Genomic DNA, 15983 nt, shown 5'->3' on the forward strand with positions numbered 1-15983 from the left:
CAAAAAAAAAACTAAAAAAAGGAAACAAAGCTGCCAACTAGGGATGAGCCGAGCGGTTCGGTTTGCACCAGAAAAAAATGTGTGAGAAGACCGTCAAAGTCCATGGGACACGAACATGAAAAATTAAAAGTGCTAATTTTAAAGGCTTATATGCAAGTTATTGCCATAAAAAGGGTTTGGGGACCCGGCTCCTGCCCCAGGGGACCTGTATCAATGCAAAAAAAAGTTTTAAAAATTGAATTTTTTTTTCAGGAGCAGTGATTATAATAATGATTAATGTGAAACAATAAAAATTAAATGTTCCTTTAAATATCGTGCCTGGGGGATGTCCCTAGTCTGCCTGTAAAATAGCACATCTTTCCTGTGTTTAGAACAGTACCACAGCAAAATTAAATTTCTAAAGGAAAAAATTTAATACAAAACTGCTTGCGGCTGTAATGTATTGTCGGATCCCGGCAATATAGGTGAAATACCCAAAAAAAATGGTGTGGGGGTCCCCCCAAAATCCATACCAGACCCTTATCTGAGCATGCAACCTGAGGTCACAGGAAACTGTACCAGGCCACATGTCCTCAACATGGGGAGGGTGTTTTGGGTGTTTTGAGGTCCCCCCAGGGTCCTCTTCCCCACAATCTTTGCCCGGTGGTTGTGGGGGTCTGCGGCGGGGGGGCTTATCGGAATCTGTAAGCCCCCTTTAACTGCTTCCTGACCACATCACACCGATATACATCGGCAGAAGGGCATGTACAGGCAGAATCACGTACCTGTAAGTTTCCTTTTAAGAGGTGGCGGGGGTGCGCTCATGCACCCGCGGGAAGCTCCATGAGTTGGGTTGTGGGTCCCGCGCACTCGATCCCCACGGGGATACCCGCGATCGCCTCATGGAGAGGAAGAACGGGGAGATGCTAAAGTAAACAAGCATCTCCCTATTCTGCCTAGCAACAGTGTCACTGATCTCTGCTCCCTGTGATTGGAGCAGAGATCAGTGATGTATAAAACACAGCCACACTCCCCACAGTTAGCCACATGCTCCTAGGACACACTTAACCCCTACACTGCCACCTAGTTTACCTGCAGCCTGCAAGGTTACATGATTGGATAAGGGTATGGTATTGGTTTTGGGGGATCTGCACGCCATTTAAAAAACAAAAATTGGCGTGGGGTTCCCCTTAATATCCATACCAGACCCAAGGGGCCTGATATTGATTTTAGGGGGGACCCCAGATGCCATTATTTAAAAAAAATTGGCACAGGGTTCCCCTTAATATCCATACCAAACCCATAGGGCCTGGAAATGGACTGGGAGGGGGAGGGAAAGTCATGCTGTTTTTTTTCAATGATTTTTATCTATATTGCCGGGATCCAGCAATACATTAGTCGCGAGCAGTTTTTTTTTCCTTTACAAATATATTTTTCCCGCTGTCATTCATAAAACTATATGCCGCCGCTATGTAAGCAGCCTAAGATAGTGTGGGGCGTGGACTCATACCCCTGAGCCATGATTGGCCAAATCATGGCTCTCACAGCAGAGTGTGCTGTGATTGGCCAAAGCATGCAGGTCAGGTGCATGCTTTGGCCAATCAACAGCTGTCAATGCACTGCGATTTTGCAGTGCATTGACAGTCTCGCCGTTCATTATGGGGCGTTTCGAAGGCGCTCAATTTTTCCACGAACGCCCCATAATGTTCTAAATTTGGCAAACAGGTGAACTCCCAATGTTCGGGTCGAACTTACATTCGACTCAAACATTGGGCTCATCCCTACTGCCAACACCTTAAAGTGAACTACACCATCAAAGGCATTTAGTTAATAAGAATGGAGCGGCGATAAATCAGACAACACCAAAAATAATCAATAAAGTGAAATAAAAATATTAAAACATAAACATTCAAAACAAAACATGAAAACATCTGATTAAAAAATATATATAAATAGTAGATGTAATAAAAGCCCAGTGCCAAAAATAAACAAATAAAATACACACATACACAAATAAAGTTATTTTTAGTGAGATAATAAGTGCTTCACAAAGAAATCCCAGTGTCAGTGATCACAATCCAGTGCTAGATCCAGAAACACAAATAAATTCCACCACTGTGTGCAATGGCCGCTCACCTCTAGTCCAAAGACAAGGCATAAAACTGTTGGAGCAATCTCCGTATGGTGTAATCTGTTAGCCCTTGTACACACGGTCGGACATTACGACGGAAAATGTCCGATCGGACCGTGTTGTCGGATAATCCGACAGTGTGTGGGCTCCATCAGACTGTTTCCGTCGGAAATATCCGATGGACCAAGTTTTCCAGCTTGGCTATAAAACTTTCCGACAACATGATCCGATCGGACCTTGTCCGATCATGTGTAGAGAATTTCGATCGGACAAAGTGCCACGCATGCTCAGATCAAATTCCTACACCAAAGCTATTGGCTACTAGCCTGAACGTAGTCCCGTCCTAACGAAATAAAGTCATCACGTTCTGCACGATCGGATTTTCCGACAACTTTGTCCGACCGTGTGTATGCAACAGTTTCAGACAAAATCCGTCGGACAAAATCCGACGGATTTGGTTGTCGGAATGTCCGACCGTGTGTACAAGGGCTAACAGATCATCACACATGTAATAAGGAAATGAACTCCTCATGGTGTAGTATTGAAAATGCATTTATTAAAAAAAATGTCCACAGTTAAAACAGTATTTTTCAAGTGGTGGCCAGGACCTAGGGGGTCACACACCAGCTAAATGCTGTGAAATTCGAACTTCCGTAAAAGAAAGTGACATCACCCGACTCCTAAAACCGGAAGTGACATACCCAACTGCTGACTAGTTGCTTCACAGCCCACGTGACTTCATCAGGGGTGAACTTCTATTTATAAATTGATGAAGGGAGATCACTCTCTCTTTATCTGCCTGATGAAGTCACATGGGCTGTGGCGCAACTAGTCGGAAAAGAGTTGGATACATTACTTCTGGTTTTCGGCCGATGCCTGATGTTCATGGTTTCTGATGCAGTTGTAATCGTTGATGACGTACATAGGACAAACTATCCATAAATCTCCTAACTCTGCCCCTGTCAACTTTAATTACCTGTGAAAAAAATAATATATATGTCTATAAAGCCTTTTATTCAGCGGGTCACATTGAATTTCACAACCCAACCTGACAGACAGTGGGATGGGACATGGTTGCATATAATCATTATACAGCACGATACTAATTATGATTAGTTTTTTTTTTAATGATTTGTTGGTATATGGAAAAAAAAAAGATTGATACATTTTTTTTACGATAAAATGTAGTGGCAATTTGTGTCACCTGTAAAGGCCCCATACTTAAAAAAAAAATAATATTAAAGTGTGACATAATTCTGTATAGTAAAAATCTTATAACGGGAGCGCTACATTTGTTTATACAGATTTTTTTTCAGCATCAAAACGGTTTCGGAAGCTCAACCCTCTCCCTTTATTAGGGCTAAAAACAAGACAATAAAGAAAGACGAAAGAATATAAAAACTGAATATTTAAAAATAATTTTATTTTTTTAATATCATATTTAAATTTTTAAAAACATGTTTTACATTAAATAATTGTTCAATTTAAATGAATTTCATTTTGTTTTATTTATTTTTTAAATAAATAATATTTGAAAATTATATTTAAAATAATTACCCCTGAAAGTACCCTTGTTGAAGCTAAAAAAAATCTCAATTAAGGAATATAAAATTACGGTTTATAGTATACAATTTTGGGATGTGGTGTAGGTAAAAGATGATGATCAGTCTAAAGTTACTATTGAATTATTAATGCCATAGATTCTATTTTTTTTTTTCTAGTATTTATTTCTTCTAAGCTATATTTTCTTTATTTGTCCAATTTATATCTCTCTAATGATTATTGTAACTTGTTTACCAAAGAGACCATGAGCTGTGGAATACACACGAGGCATTTCTGTTCCCTAGAGACAAATTACAACTAATGATTTCACACACTTTGAAGGTATATCTACTCGCTCCCACCTGTTGGGTACTTTTTCAGTTGAAACAATGAATATAATTTGCTGTCGGAGACGCGAATTTCCCATCTGCTGAAGAATACATTATTTGATGTGATATTTTGCGGCCACCTTTCTATTTATATACCTCCTGAATTTGGTTTCTTGAAAGAAATTCTAATCTAAAGGATTTTCACATTGTAGTTGGTAAGTGTTGGACATATGACCCTGTACACACCTCATCTGTTCCTGTATAAAGAAAAAAAAATTACAAATAGTAGTAGTAGTAGTTTGATCTTTTTCCTCAATTTACTATATTAACCATTTTCTTTTCACATTTTTTGATACCTAATTTGTAATCCTCACTGAAGTTCTTTTTGTATCTGTATGAATGGATATTATTTTATTTTTTGTCAATAAAATTTATTGAAAATTTTTCAAATAACAATATTCAAGAATACTATTAGCAGTAGAAGTACAAGCATAAATTGGTAAGAAGAAGAAAAATAAGAAAAATAATAAAAATAATAAAACAAAAGAACACATAAAGTCTAATCAGGTAGTACTCGACATACACAATATGATAGTTTACAATAATGTCAATGGATTTTATCTTTAAACATATACACTGTATTGTAAAAAGTTTTGGGACACCTGCCTTTACACGCACATGAACTTTAATGACATCCCAGCCTTAGTCCGTAGGGTTCAATATTGAGTTGGCCCACCCTTCGCAGCTATAACGGCTTCAACTTTTCTGGGAAGGCCGTCCACAAGGTTTAGGAGGGTGTCTATAGGGATGTTTGACCATTCTTCCAGAAGAGCATTTTGTAAGGTCAGGCGCTGATATTGGGCGAGAAGGCCTGGCTCGCAGTCTCCGCTCTAATTCATACCAAAGGTGTTCTATCTGGTTGAGGTGCAGGCCAGTCAAGATCCTCCACCCCATACTTGCTCATCCATGTCTTTATGGAACTTTCTTTGTACACTGGTCCAAACCATTTGGCGGAGGGGGGATTATGGTGTGGGGGTTGTTTTTCAGAAGTTGGGCTTGGCCCCTTTGTTCCAGTGAAGGGAACTCTTAAGGCATCAGCATACTAAGACATTTTGGACAATTTCATGTTCCCAACTTTGTGGGAACAGTTTGGGGACGGCCCCTTCCTGTTCCAACATGACTGCTCACCAGTGCACAAAGTAAGGTCCATAAAGGCATGGATGAGCGAGTTTGGGGTGGAGGAACTTGACTGGTCTGCAGTCCTGACCTCAGTCCCATAGAACGCCTTTGGGATGAATTAGAACAGAGACTGTCATTAAAGTTCATGTGTGTGACAATATAGTGTATGTTCCATTTTTTTTCTTTTTAATCTTCAATCACAATTGTGATAGGCACCAGGACTTGCGATGTCTCTGATTGGGAAAATGTGATTTCATTTTTTTTTTTTTTTAACTTAAATATCAAAACTACACTAAAGCCACATTTCAGAGGGTCATAAGGTATATGTCCCTGCATTATTCTGAGGGCTCATTAAAGTGAGATTATTTTTTTAAGATTACATATTTAAAAGCCTTTTGATTTTTTTTTTTTTTTAGCTTGTCCTGTTGTATCATATTTAATTATGATTATTCATTTTTTGAAGACTTGTTTGTATATGACATAAAAAAAGGTTGATACATTTTAAGGAAAAAAATGTTGTGGGAAGCTGAAGTGGCACCTGGAAAGACCCAATGCTTAAATATTTAAAGTGTGATATAATTTTGTGTATTTAAAAAATAAATAAAATGAAGATATGATCATACAGTCTACAAAATATTTTTTTTCTGTATCAAAACCCAATGGAGTTAGGGGGCTCAGAACTCTCGCTTCATCAAGGCTAAAAATAACACAAAACAAAAGACAATAAGAATTTCTTGAATATGTCAAAATCATTTTAAATTATAAATTAATTTTTACATTTTTTTTATTTAAATACATTTAAATTGTACATTTTAAAATTATTTAAAATTTTAAAATTGTATTTAAAAATATATAATTTATTAAATAGTATTTAAAAATACTATTTAAAATAATTACCCGAAAGTACTCTTGTTGATGCTAAAAAAAACTTAATTAAGTAATACAAAATACATTTTTTATCTTGCCTTTTCAATTGTACACCTTGAGGTCAATTTACTAAAGGCAAATAGGCCAATCGTTTTGCAAAGGAAGTTGCACTTTGCATGTGAGTTTGCCCCAGAGTTTAGGGGATGCACGTAAGTATCTATTAAGTAAGTATATATTTAAAAATCATTTTAAATTATAAATTCATTTTTACTTTTTTATTTTTTTTTATTTAAATACATTTAAATTGTACATTTTAAAATTGTATTTAAAAATATATAATTTAATAAATAGTATTTAAAAATAATATTTAAAATAATTACCCGAAAGTACTCTCGTTGATGCTAAAAAAAACTCAATTAAGTACAAATACAAATACAAAATACATTTTTCATCTTGCCTTTTCAATTGTATACCTTAAGGTCGATTTACTAAAAGCAAATAGGCCAATCGTTTTGCAAAGGAAGTTGCACTTTGCATGTGAGTTTGCCCCAGAGTTTAGGGGATGCACGTAAGTATCACTTTGCAAAGAATAGCCAATCATGTGCATGAAAAAACATACAAACGTATGTTTGCTTGCACATTATTGGATGATGGAAGTCAGCAGAGCTTCACTTCATTTAGTAAGGTCTTTGCAATTCCCTTGCAAAGTGCAACTTCTATTGTAAAGAAGACAGCCTACTTACCTTTAGTAAATAAAAATATATGTAAGAACTGCGCTGGAAATTATTATCCCTTTCAAAAAACAAAATTAGCAGCAATAATTTTGTGCAACACAATCTCAAGGGTAAAAATAAACAAAATTTTGTATAAAAAAATAAAGCCCATATGTGAAACAAATGAATAATTCATAAATACATGTAACAAGCCCACATTTAGTGTAATAAAGTGACTGTTTACATGACAATGTCTATCATCCATCACCAAGAAATCCCAGTAAATCCACCACCAGCTGTAGAAACTGCTTCCCAGCTCCAATTGACCTCTTATCATGGGGGGTCAACACTTGTGGCTTTAAAGCCAGTCGGGGCCTTTCTACGCATTCCAGGATCTCTCCTCACTCCAGATGGCTATCGATGGATATGGGTAGGGACCGAAAAGAAATCAAAGGCTCCACATAGTATAAAATCCTTGGGTTTGTTGGATTGATAACAATCTCAGTTAGGCCCCTTTCACACTGGGGCGTTTAGAAAACGCTCTAAAAACGTATAGCGTTATTACCGCGTTTTTACCGCATTTTTGTAGCGTAAGCACAAAAAATAGCGCTAACGCCCATACGTTTTTATAGCGTTTTTGAAGCGCTTTTGAAGCATTGGAATCATCAAACAACCCCACCCCCTTACATCACTTCCTGTTATTTCATGACGGAAGGAACAGACCGAGAAGAAGATGGAGTATTTTGAGCTGCTGTTGATATTAGTGCTATATGTTTGGGAACCTTCCCATAGCTTCTGGGCGTTTTTAAAGCGGTATTACCGCATTTTTACAGCGCTACTCATTCATTTCAATGGGGATAGGCGTTTTTACAGCGCTATTTTAAGCGCCCAAAAGATGCTCCAAAAAAGCTGTTTGCAGGATTTTCCCCAACGCACAGCCTGCACAACGCCTCAGTGTGAAAGCACCTCAGGCTTCCACATTGAGAATGCTGGGGCAGGATTATTTCAGGCGTTATTTAGGCGCTATTTTTAGCGCTAAAACGCCTTAAAAACGCCTCAGTGTGAAAGGGGCCTTACATCAATGAGTAAAAAAACAGCTTAAATTTGGAGCGTCGGCCAGCACACTACCAAAACAACCCGTCCTTCGGGACACAAGAAGAGAGATGGTGAGGTCAGCATTGCTTGTTTACCTTTTGTAAACTGACCCTTATGAAGCCCAATCTATGGCTATGTTAATGGGCACTCCGCACTCCAGATGGCTATCGATGGATATGGGTAGGGACCAAAAAGAAACCAAAGGCTTCACATAGTATAAAATCCTTGGGTTTGTTGGATTGATAACAATCTCAGTTACCACAATGAGTAGAAAAAGGCCTTCAATTTGGAGCGTCGGCCAGCACACTACCAAAACAACCCGTCCTTCAGGACAGGAGAAGAGAGATGGTGAGGTCAGCATTGCTTGTTTACCTTTTGTAAACTGACCCTTATGAAGCCCAATTTATGGCTATGTTAATGGGCACTCCGCACTCCAGATGGCTATCGATGGATATGGGTAGGGACCAAAAAGAAACCAAAGGCTTCACATAGTATAAAATCCTTGGGTTTGTTGGATTGATAACAATCTCAGTTACCACAATGAGTAGAAAAAAGGCCTTCAATTTGGAGTGTCGGTCAACACACTACCAAAACAACCCGTCCTTCGGGACACGAGAAGAGAGATGGTGACGTCAGCATTGCTTGTTTACCTTTTGTAAACTGACCCTTATGAATCCCAATCTATGGCTATGTTAATGGGCAAAAGTATGTGAACCAAATGGTGGAGTCCAGGGGCTTCCAGTGAAAAGTACGGTTAATACTACATCATACAAAGCCATGGTACACAATTGTGCTGTACTAATCTTGTGATAACAGTTTTGGTGAAGACCCTATTCTGTTCCACCATGACTGAACCCCACCCTGTGTACAAAGCCAGCTCCATAAAGTCATGGTGTGATCAGTTTGGTGTGGAGGAACTTGAGTGCCTTGCCAAAAGCTCTGACCTCAACCCTTCTGAACATCTTTGGAATGAATTGGAACAAAGATTATGATGAGCCAAGTCTTCTCTTCCAACATAGGCAGCCTTCAAAATCTTGTGGATGTAGGTGTGTCACACCAGTCAGCTCTGTGTCTTTCGCCTGTGATCTCCTCCATCTAATGACAGCAGGAGCATAAGCATTATGCATTAGCTAGGCTCGTTTCTAAATGGTCTACCAGACCTGCAGCACCCCTGAATGGCTGTAGACTTAAAATAGCTGGCCAGGAGCTCCTTCACCATTTCACCTTTATTCTAGAACCTCAATTAAAATGAATGGTGTTGATAATGATTATCAGACAGTAACATTAGCAGACAGTATTTGCAAACAGACTTTTTCCATATGCTGTCATGTAGGAATCTCTGTGAAAAAAAGTTTTCTTAAAGGGGCAGTAAACGGCAATAGCAAGGCAAGGCAATGGCATAATGTGGTACTATATTCAAGAACAATAGTGATTCAGCAATACATGTACATACAACTATACAAATTAATACATATGCTATATTGTCAAAAGTATTGGGACACATGCCTTTACAGGCAAATTAATTTTAATGACATCCCAGTCTTGGTCCGTAGGGTTCAACATTAAGTTGGCCCACCCTTTGCAGCTATAACAGCTTCAACTCTTTTGGGAAGGCCGCCCACAAGGTTTGGGAGTGTGTCTATAGGGAATGTTTGACCATTCTTCCTGAAGAGCATTTTGTGAGATCAGGCACTGATGTTCGACAAGAAGGCCTGGCTCACAGTCTCCGCTCTAATTCATCCAAAAGGTGTTCTATCTGGTTGACGTCAGGACTCTGTGCTGGCCAGTCAAGTTCCTCCACCCCAAACTCTCTCTTATCCATGTCTTTATGGACCTTGCTTTGTGCACTGGTCCAAATCATTTAGTGGAGGGGGGATTATGGTGTGGGGGGGTTGTTTTTCAGGGGTTGGGCTTGGCCCAGGGGTGGACTGACAATTCATGGGGCCCCCAGGCAATAGGAGATTATGGGGCCACACAGTATATACAAAGGCACACACACAGTATACAATCACACTGTATACACAGACATGTTTCTATTGGCTGAGAAGGTACTGGAGAGGTGGGGCAGATATAATCTCAGGATTTTTAGACCAAAAGAATGTCAGTAAGGGAAATTTCAGAGACAGATGGGGCTGTTTGCTTGGGCCCTTAGTTCCAGTGATGGGAACTCTTCTTTCAATCATTTTTATTTTGATGTAGCCAGTATTGTTTACAGAAAGGGACAATGCATCAAAATGATTGACAATGGAATATGGACAAATAAACGAAAGAAGAGGTAGGCTGGTACATATGTCACAATATTAATAGCCAATATATCTATTATTGAAGCCAATTTTATAAGAGAATTTATCACACTAGTAAACGGAAGATGGAGTACTGGTTCAATTACTAAGAAAAATAATATTCCCCTTAACAGAAGTTATGACCGTAATTCCAGAAAGATCATTGTGAAAGGAACTCTTGTGGTGTCGGCATACCAAGACATTTTGGACAATTTCACGCTCCCAACTTTGTGGGAACAGTTTGGGGTTGGCCCCTTCCTGTTCCAATATGACTGCGTAAAAAAAGTCCACATGAATGTGCTTCACCACCACCAACTATAATCCTTTTATGTTTTGCTTATTCTTAAATGTCCCTCACACCATGTGTAACCAACTACCACTGACCTCTCACCTCCTGTACTGACCTATGGGTAATAGGTCTAATGCGCTTGTCCATTTAAGGGCAATATCTGGATGGAGTCTGATCCTTATTTTATCTCCTCCTGGTCTGCTTTCACTTTTCACTGCCCAAATAGGAGGTGAGGGGCCAATGATGGTGGTTGCACATGGTTTGAAGAACATTTAACCACTTCCCACCCCCCATATAGCAAAATGACGTCTGGAAAGGGGTTGTTATCCTTACTGGACATCATAAGACATCCAGCATGATAAGCCGCTGCAGTGCACAGCCCAGCGAACGGTGGTGTGGTGTGTCAGTCTGACACACTGCATCTCTGATCTAGGTAAAGAGCCTCTGACTTTAGGCTCTTTACCATGTAATCAGCTGTGTCCAATCACAGCTGATCACAGTGAAAACAGGAAAAGCCGTATATAGGATTTTCCTCTACTTGCACTGAGAGGTGCGAGTAGAAGAGAGACGATTGGCTGCTCTCCTGACAGGGGGGTCTGCGCTGCTAATCAGCGCATTGATTATCAGTGCAGACCAATCGAGGATGCCCACCCATTACCACCAGGGATGCCATTGCCCACCTATGGCCACCAGGTATGCCCACTCATGAACACCAGGTAAGCCCACTAGAGCCCACCAGGGATGCCAATCAGTGCCCATTAGGGATGATATTCTGTGGCCATCAGTGATGCCTGCCAATGCCTCCTGATCAGTGCTGCCTATCAGTGCCATCTATCAGTGCCGCCCATCAGTGCCCACCAGTGCCACCTATAAGTGATCTCCAGTGCCACCTATGAGCGCCCATCAGTGCCACCTATGAGTGCCCATCGGTGCTGCTTATCAGTGTCACCTATTGGTGCTGCATATTAGTGCCTCATCATCAGTGCCAATCAGTAATGCCTCATCAGTACTCATCAGTGAAGGAGAAAAGTACTTATTTACAAAGTTTTGTAACAGAAACAAAGAAATATTTTTTTTCTTTTTTCAAAATTTTCAGTCTTTTTTTATTTGTAGCGCAAAAAATAAAAACCCCAGTGGTTTTCAAATACAGTACCACCAAAAGAAAGCTCTATTTGTGGGGAAAAAAAAATTATAAAAATTTAGTTTGTGTACAGTGTCACATGCCCGCACAATTGTCATTCAAAGTGTGACAGTGCTGAAGGCTAAAAATTGGCCTAGGCAGGAAGGGGGGAAAGTGCACGGTGTTGAAGTGGTTAGGCATAAGCATGCATAAAAGATTTTTAGTCCTCTAATGCCCTGTACACACGATCGGAAATTCCGCCAGCGAAAGTGAAAAAAAGAGAGCTTTTGGTCGGAAAATGCAATTGTGTGTACGCTCCAACGGAATTTCGCTGGCGGCATTTCCGCCAGCAAAAGATTGAGAGCAGGTTCTCGGTCTGAAAAAGCTCAGATCGGAAATTCCGATTGTCTGTACCAATTCCGACGCACAAAATTCTTACGTATGCTCGGAAATAATTTGACGCATGCTCAGAAGCATTGAACTTAATTTCAATTGTGTGACCGTGTGTATGCAAGCCAAGCTTGAGCGGAATTCCATCGAAAAAAACATCCAAGATTTTTCTGATGGAAATTCCGGGGCATTATATCATACGTTGCATACTAGCATATTATGAAATACTTAAAATACAATGAAACCCTCCAGCGTCATGCTGACAGGGCTTCTATCTTCAACCACTGTTCCTTTTCAGGTCCGTGGGTTTGTGGTTGTATGAATAGGTGGAGCTGCAATTATGTCACTCCCATGCATGCATGTAGGAGCCCTTGGCTCTGGCAAAGACCTCTGATGGTCCAACACAGTATGCCAGACCTTCAGAGCGCATGCGCTGATGACGTCACCTTCTGCACCCAGTGTTAATATCTCCTAAACAGTGCAAGTTGAAGAGATATTCAATGTAGCTACAGATAAGCCTTACTACAGGGTTACCTGTAGGTACAAGAGCAAAAAGGGAGTTTACTACTGTTTTATTATCATTGATTTGAAGTGTAGAAATACCTTGTATTATCTTCAACTTATGATAAAAAAAAATAAGACCAGATTCCCTTTAATTCTCCTCACTTTAGCTCACTTCACACTTCTGTAAATGTGGCCCTTATACTGATCATTGCAAAATGCAATGAGATTGATTTACTAAAACTGGAGATTGCAAAATCTACTTTTAAAGTGGTTGTAAACTCTCCCCCACAACTTTGTCCCATGTAAATCAGCATTAAAAACCCTAATGAACACTGTCTATAGATATCTCCTTACTTACTTAGTATTGTTGTAATCCTTTATGTTCTTTAGAATGAAGTTACTGAGCATGCCCAGATCTCCCCTGATTTACGGCACACTCACTATGTGCTTGTCTATCTGTTATCAGGACTTCCTACGGCACAATACTGAACTCCCAGGAGGCTGCAGAATCATTCAGAGCTTCCTCCTACACACCACGGGACCATGTGACATGACATGCAGTGTAAACTTGTCCATTACTGAAGTCTTATCAGCTGAAGCTGATAAGACTGGCAAAGGCAAACATTAGACAATCGACACAAGTAAATACTATGAAATAAAACAAGTCAGCTATGAACAGGGAAGCAGGGTGGCCATAGAAACGTTGGATTGAGAAGGAGGCTTGGTTAACAGTACAGGAAGTGCTCAATGTAAGGGCGGAAATACACTCCACTGTGGACTCAGAAAACAATACTTAAGATGGCGCTGCCTTACCCCTGGAAACAAGTTTTTTTAAGTTTCTTTAAACAGTAAGTAATATGTGATTTGGGTTGGATTACAGTGGCTATAGTCTGATAATGACTTATTATAATGGACTAAATGAAAAGAAGCATCAGAATGGGAGAGTTTACTTCCTCTTTAACTTTAGCTTGTTCAATTAAGCTTTGACAAAAAAAAATGGAAACTGATTGGTTTCTATACAGAGCTGCACCAGATTTCACACTCTCCAGTTTTAGTGTTATCAACCCCATTGCATTTTGTACCCGGTCAACCATGCAATTTGTGGAGCAAGACATGTTTCCCCCCAAGTGGCAGGCTGTTAGGGTGGTACAGCAAAAAATTTGTCGTGAAAACTCTAAAATCAATTAACTTGTGTTTCTTTTGAAGGCATGGAAGAATTGTCTCCCCAACAATTGCTGGAAGTACAGAACAAGTCGTCAATAAATGATGTCTTCATTGTTGGGTTGAGGATCCACCAAAGCTACAGACTTGTCTTTTTCAGCCTGTTCGCGGTCACCTATGCTGTGACTTTGACTTGCAACCTCTTGATCATCTTGTTGGTGTTTTTCTCTAAACTTTCCCATTCTCCTATGTATGTGTTCCTCTCCAACCTGTCACTAGCAGAGATCTTGGTCACCACCACCATTGTTCCCCCCATGCTCCATATCTTAATTAGAAGCGGCACTTATTTTTCTCTCATTGGCTGTCTCACACAGTTTTTCTTATTCGGTGTGTTTCTAGTTGCAGAAAGTTTCCTCCTCTCCGCAATGTCCTATGATAGATTTCTGGCCATCTGTAAACCTCTTCATTACACGATGATTATGAGTCCCAGGCTGAGTATTTTTCTGATCCTTGTCTGCTGGGCTATGCCAACTCTACTTATGTCCATTGGTTTTAGTTTTGTGGCAAGTTTGAATTTTTGCAGAGACAATATTATTGATCATTTGTATTGTGACATTCTTCCAATAATGAAGTTGTCTTGTTCTGACGTTTCCACGGTTGAAACGGTTATGTATTTCTTTTCATCTGCAGCCACTGTGTTCCCTCTCCTTGTGATCATATCTACTTATGGGTTCATCATCAGAGCCATCACTAAGATCTCATCATCCAAGGGAAAAGAGAAAGCCTTCTCCACATGTAGTTCCCACCTGGGAGTGGTGTCTACATATTATACCACTACGATTCTGGTCTATGTGGTTCCATCTGGTCATTCTGTGATAATGAGCAAAGTCCTATCACTGCTCTACACGGTGGCCACTCCACTAGTGAACCCCTTTATTTACACCCTGAGAAACCAAGAAATCAATGCAGCTATAAGACAAATCTTGTCATCCATACCCAGACCCTGGACAATAGTTAGCCCGTTTAAAGGTAAATTGGACACAGTAGCCAAACCTTATTTCATTTAAGTATGGTGATGTCCCCATATATTGCGATTTTAAATACAAACAGGCTTATTCAATGATTCAAAACCCAAGGTGCACAGTGCATTAACCAATAGACATCAAATAAAACTTCAACAAGAGATTGTGTTATGTGTTTGGGGGCAGAATATCTGGGACTGTGTTTCATTCTGATGCCGGACCTTGAAAATAACTCTGTGTCCAGACCCTGATGGTGGGGAACCAGACTAATAGTAAGGCACCCGGTTTGACCTCATGATAGATGCCTTATGACTCTCCTCTTATAGGCTAGTAATAATTCTTAACCGGCTCCTGTATAGATACGTTGGCAGAATGGCATGGCTGGGCAAAGTAGCGTACCCCTACATTACTTTGTCGAGAGCTCCGTGACCATGCTCGCGGGTCCCGCGGACTCAATCACTGTGGGGATACCCGCAATCGTGCCACGGAGCTCAAGAATGGGGAGATGCCGATGTAAACAGCATCTCCCCGTTCTGCGTAGTGACAGCACACTGATCGTCTGCTCCCTGTCATCGGGAGCAGCGATCAGTTTGATGTCACACACAGCCACGCCCCCATACAGTTAGAAACACGCCCCTAGTGGTTAACCCCTTCACTGCCATTGAAATTTTTACAGTAATCAATGCAATTTTATAGCATCAATCGCTGTATTAATGCCAATGGTCCCAAAAATGTGTCAAAAGTGTCCGATGTGTCCGCTATAATGTCGCAGTCACTGTAAAAATCGCTGATTGCCGTCATTACAAGTAAAAAAAAATATTAATAAAAATGCCATAAAACTATCCCCTATTTTGTAGACGCTATAACTTTTGCGCAAACCAATCAATAAACGCTTATTGCGATTTTTTTTACCAAAAATATGTAGAAGAATACGTATCAGCCTAAACTGAGGGAAAAAATGTTTTTTTTTTATATATGTTTGGGGGATATTTTTTATAGCAAAAAGTAAAAAAATAATGCGTTTTTTTTTTCAAAATTGACGCTCTTTTTTTGTTTATAGTGCAAGTGCCCATGACAGCTGATCACAGAAATAAAATAATGATGGTCATCATTTTTTTTTCCTTCATGCTGCGTGAAGGAAAAAGAAGCCACAGCTGCTGTTAGAGGGACATTGGTCAAATCAGTGCCAATCAGTACAATCTCATACACAGGATGGTGAGCAGCGACAATGCATGCATCAGTGACACTGTCCCTCTTCCTGCTGGTGCACACTCTTTGTGGAATCATGGACAGGGCACTTGAGGCAGGACAGCAGGAAAAAGAGGAGGATTTCCTTTCCTCTCAAGGCCCCCTTTATCCAGATAGCACTCTTGCGGGCCC

The 15983-nt window shown here is 40.0% G+C and overlaps 1 protein-coding gene across 1 annotated transcript; it reads left to right on the forward strand.

Annotated features, from left to right (window-relative positions):
* Window positions 1-13628: 13628 nt before the first annotated feature.
* On the forward strand, window positions 13629-14648 carry LOC143925584 (olfactory receptor 1E5-like). Its single transcript, XM_077450059.1, has one exon. It carries the CDS (start codon window positions 13629-13631, stop codon window positions 14646-14648), a length of 1020 nt encoding a protein of 339 aa, XP_077306185.1.
* Window positions 14649-15983: the final 1335 nt, after the last annotated feature.

The sequence above is a fragment of the Lithobates pipiens genome, unplaced genomic scaffold (genome assembly GCF_037356315.1).
Source record: "Lithobates pipiens isolate NorthernLeopardFrog02 unplaced genomic scaffold, aLitPip1_a1.2 Scaffold_22, whole genome shotgun sequence".
In the NCBI taxonomy this organism is placed as follows: domain Eukaryota; kingdom Metazoa; phylum Chordata; class Amphibia; order Anura; family Ranidae; genus Lithobates; species Lithobates pipiens.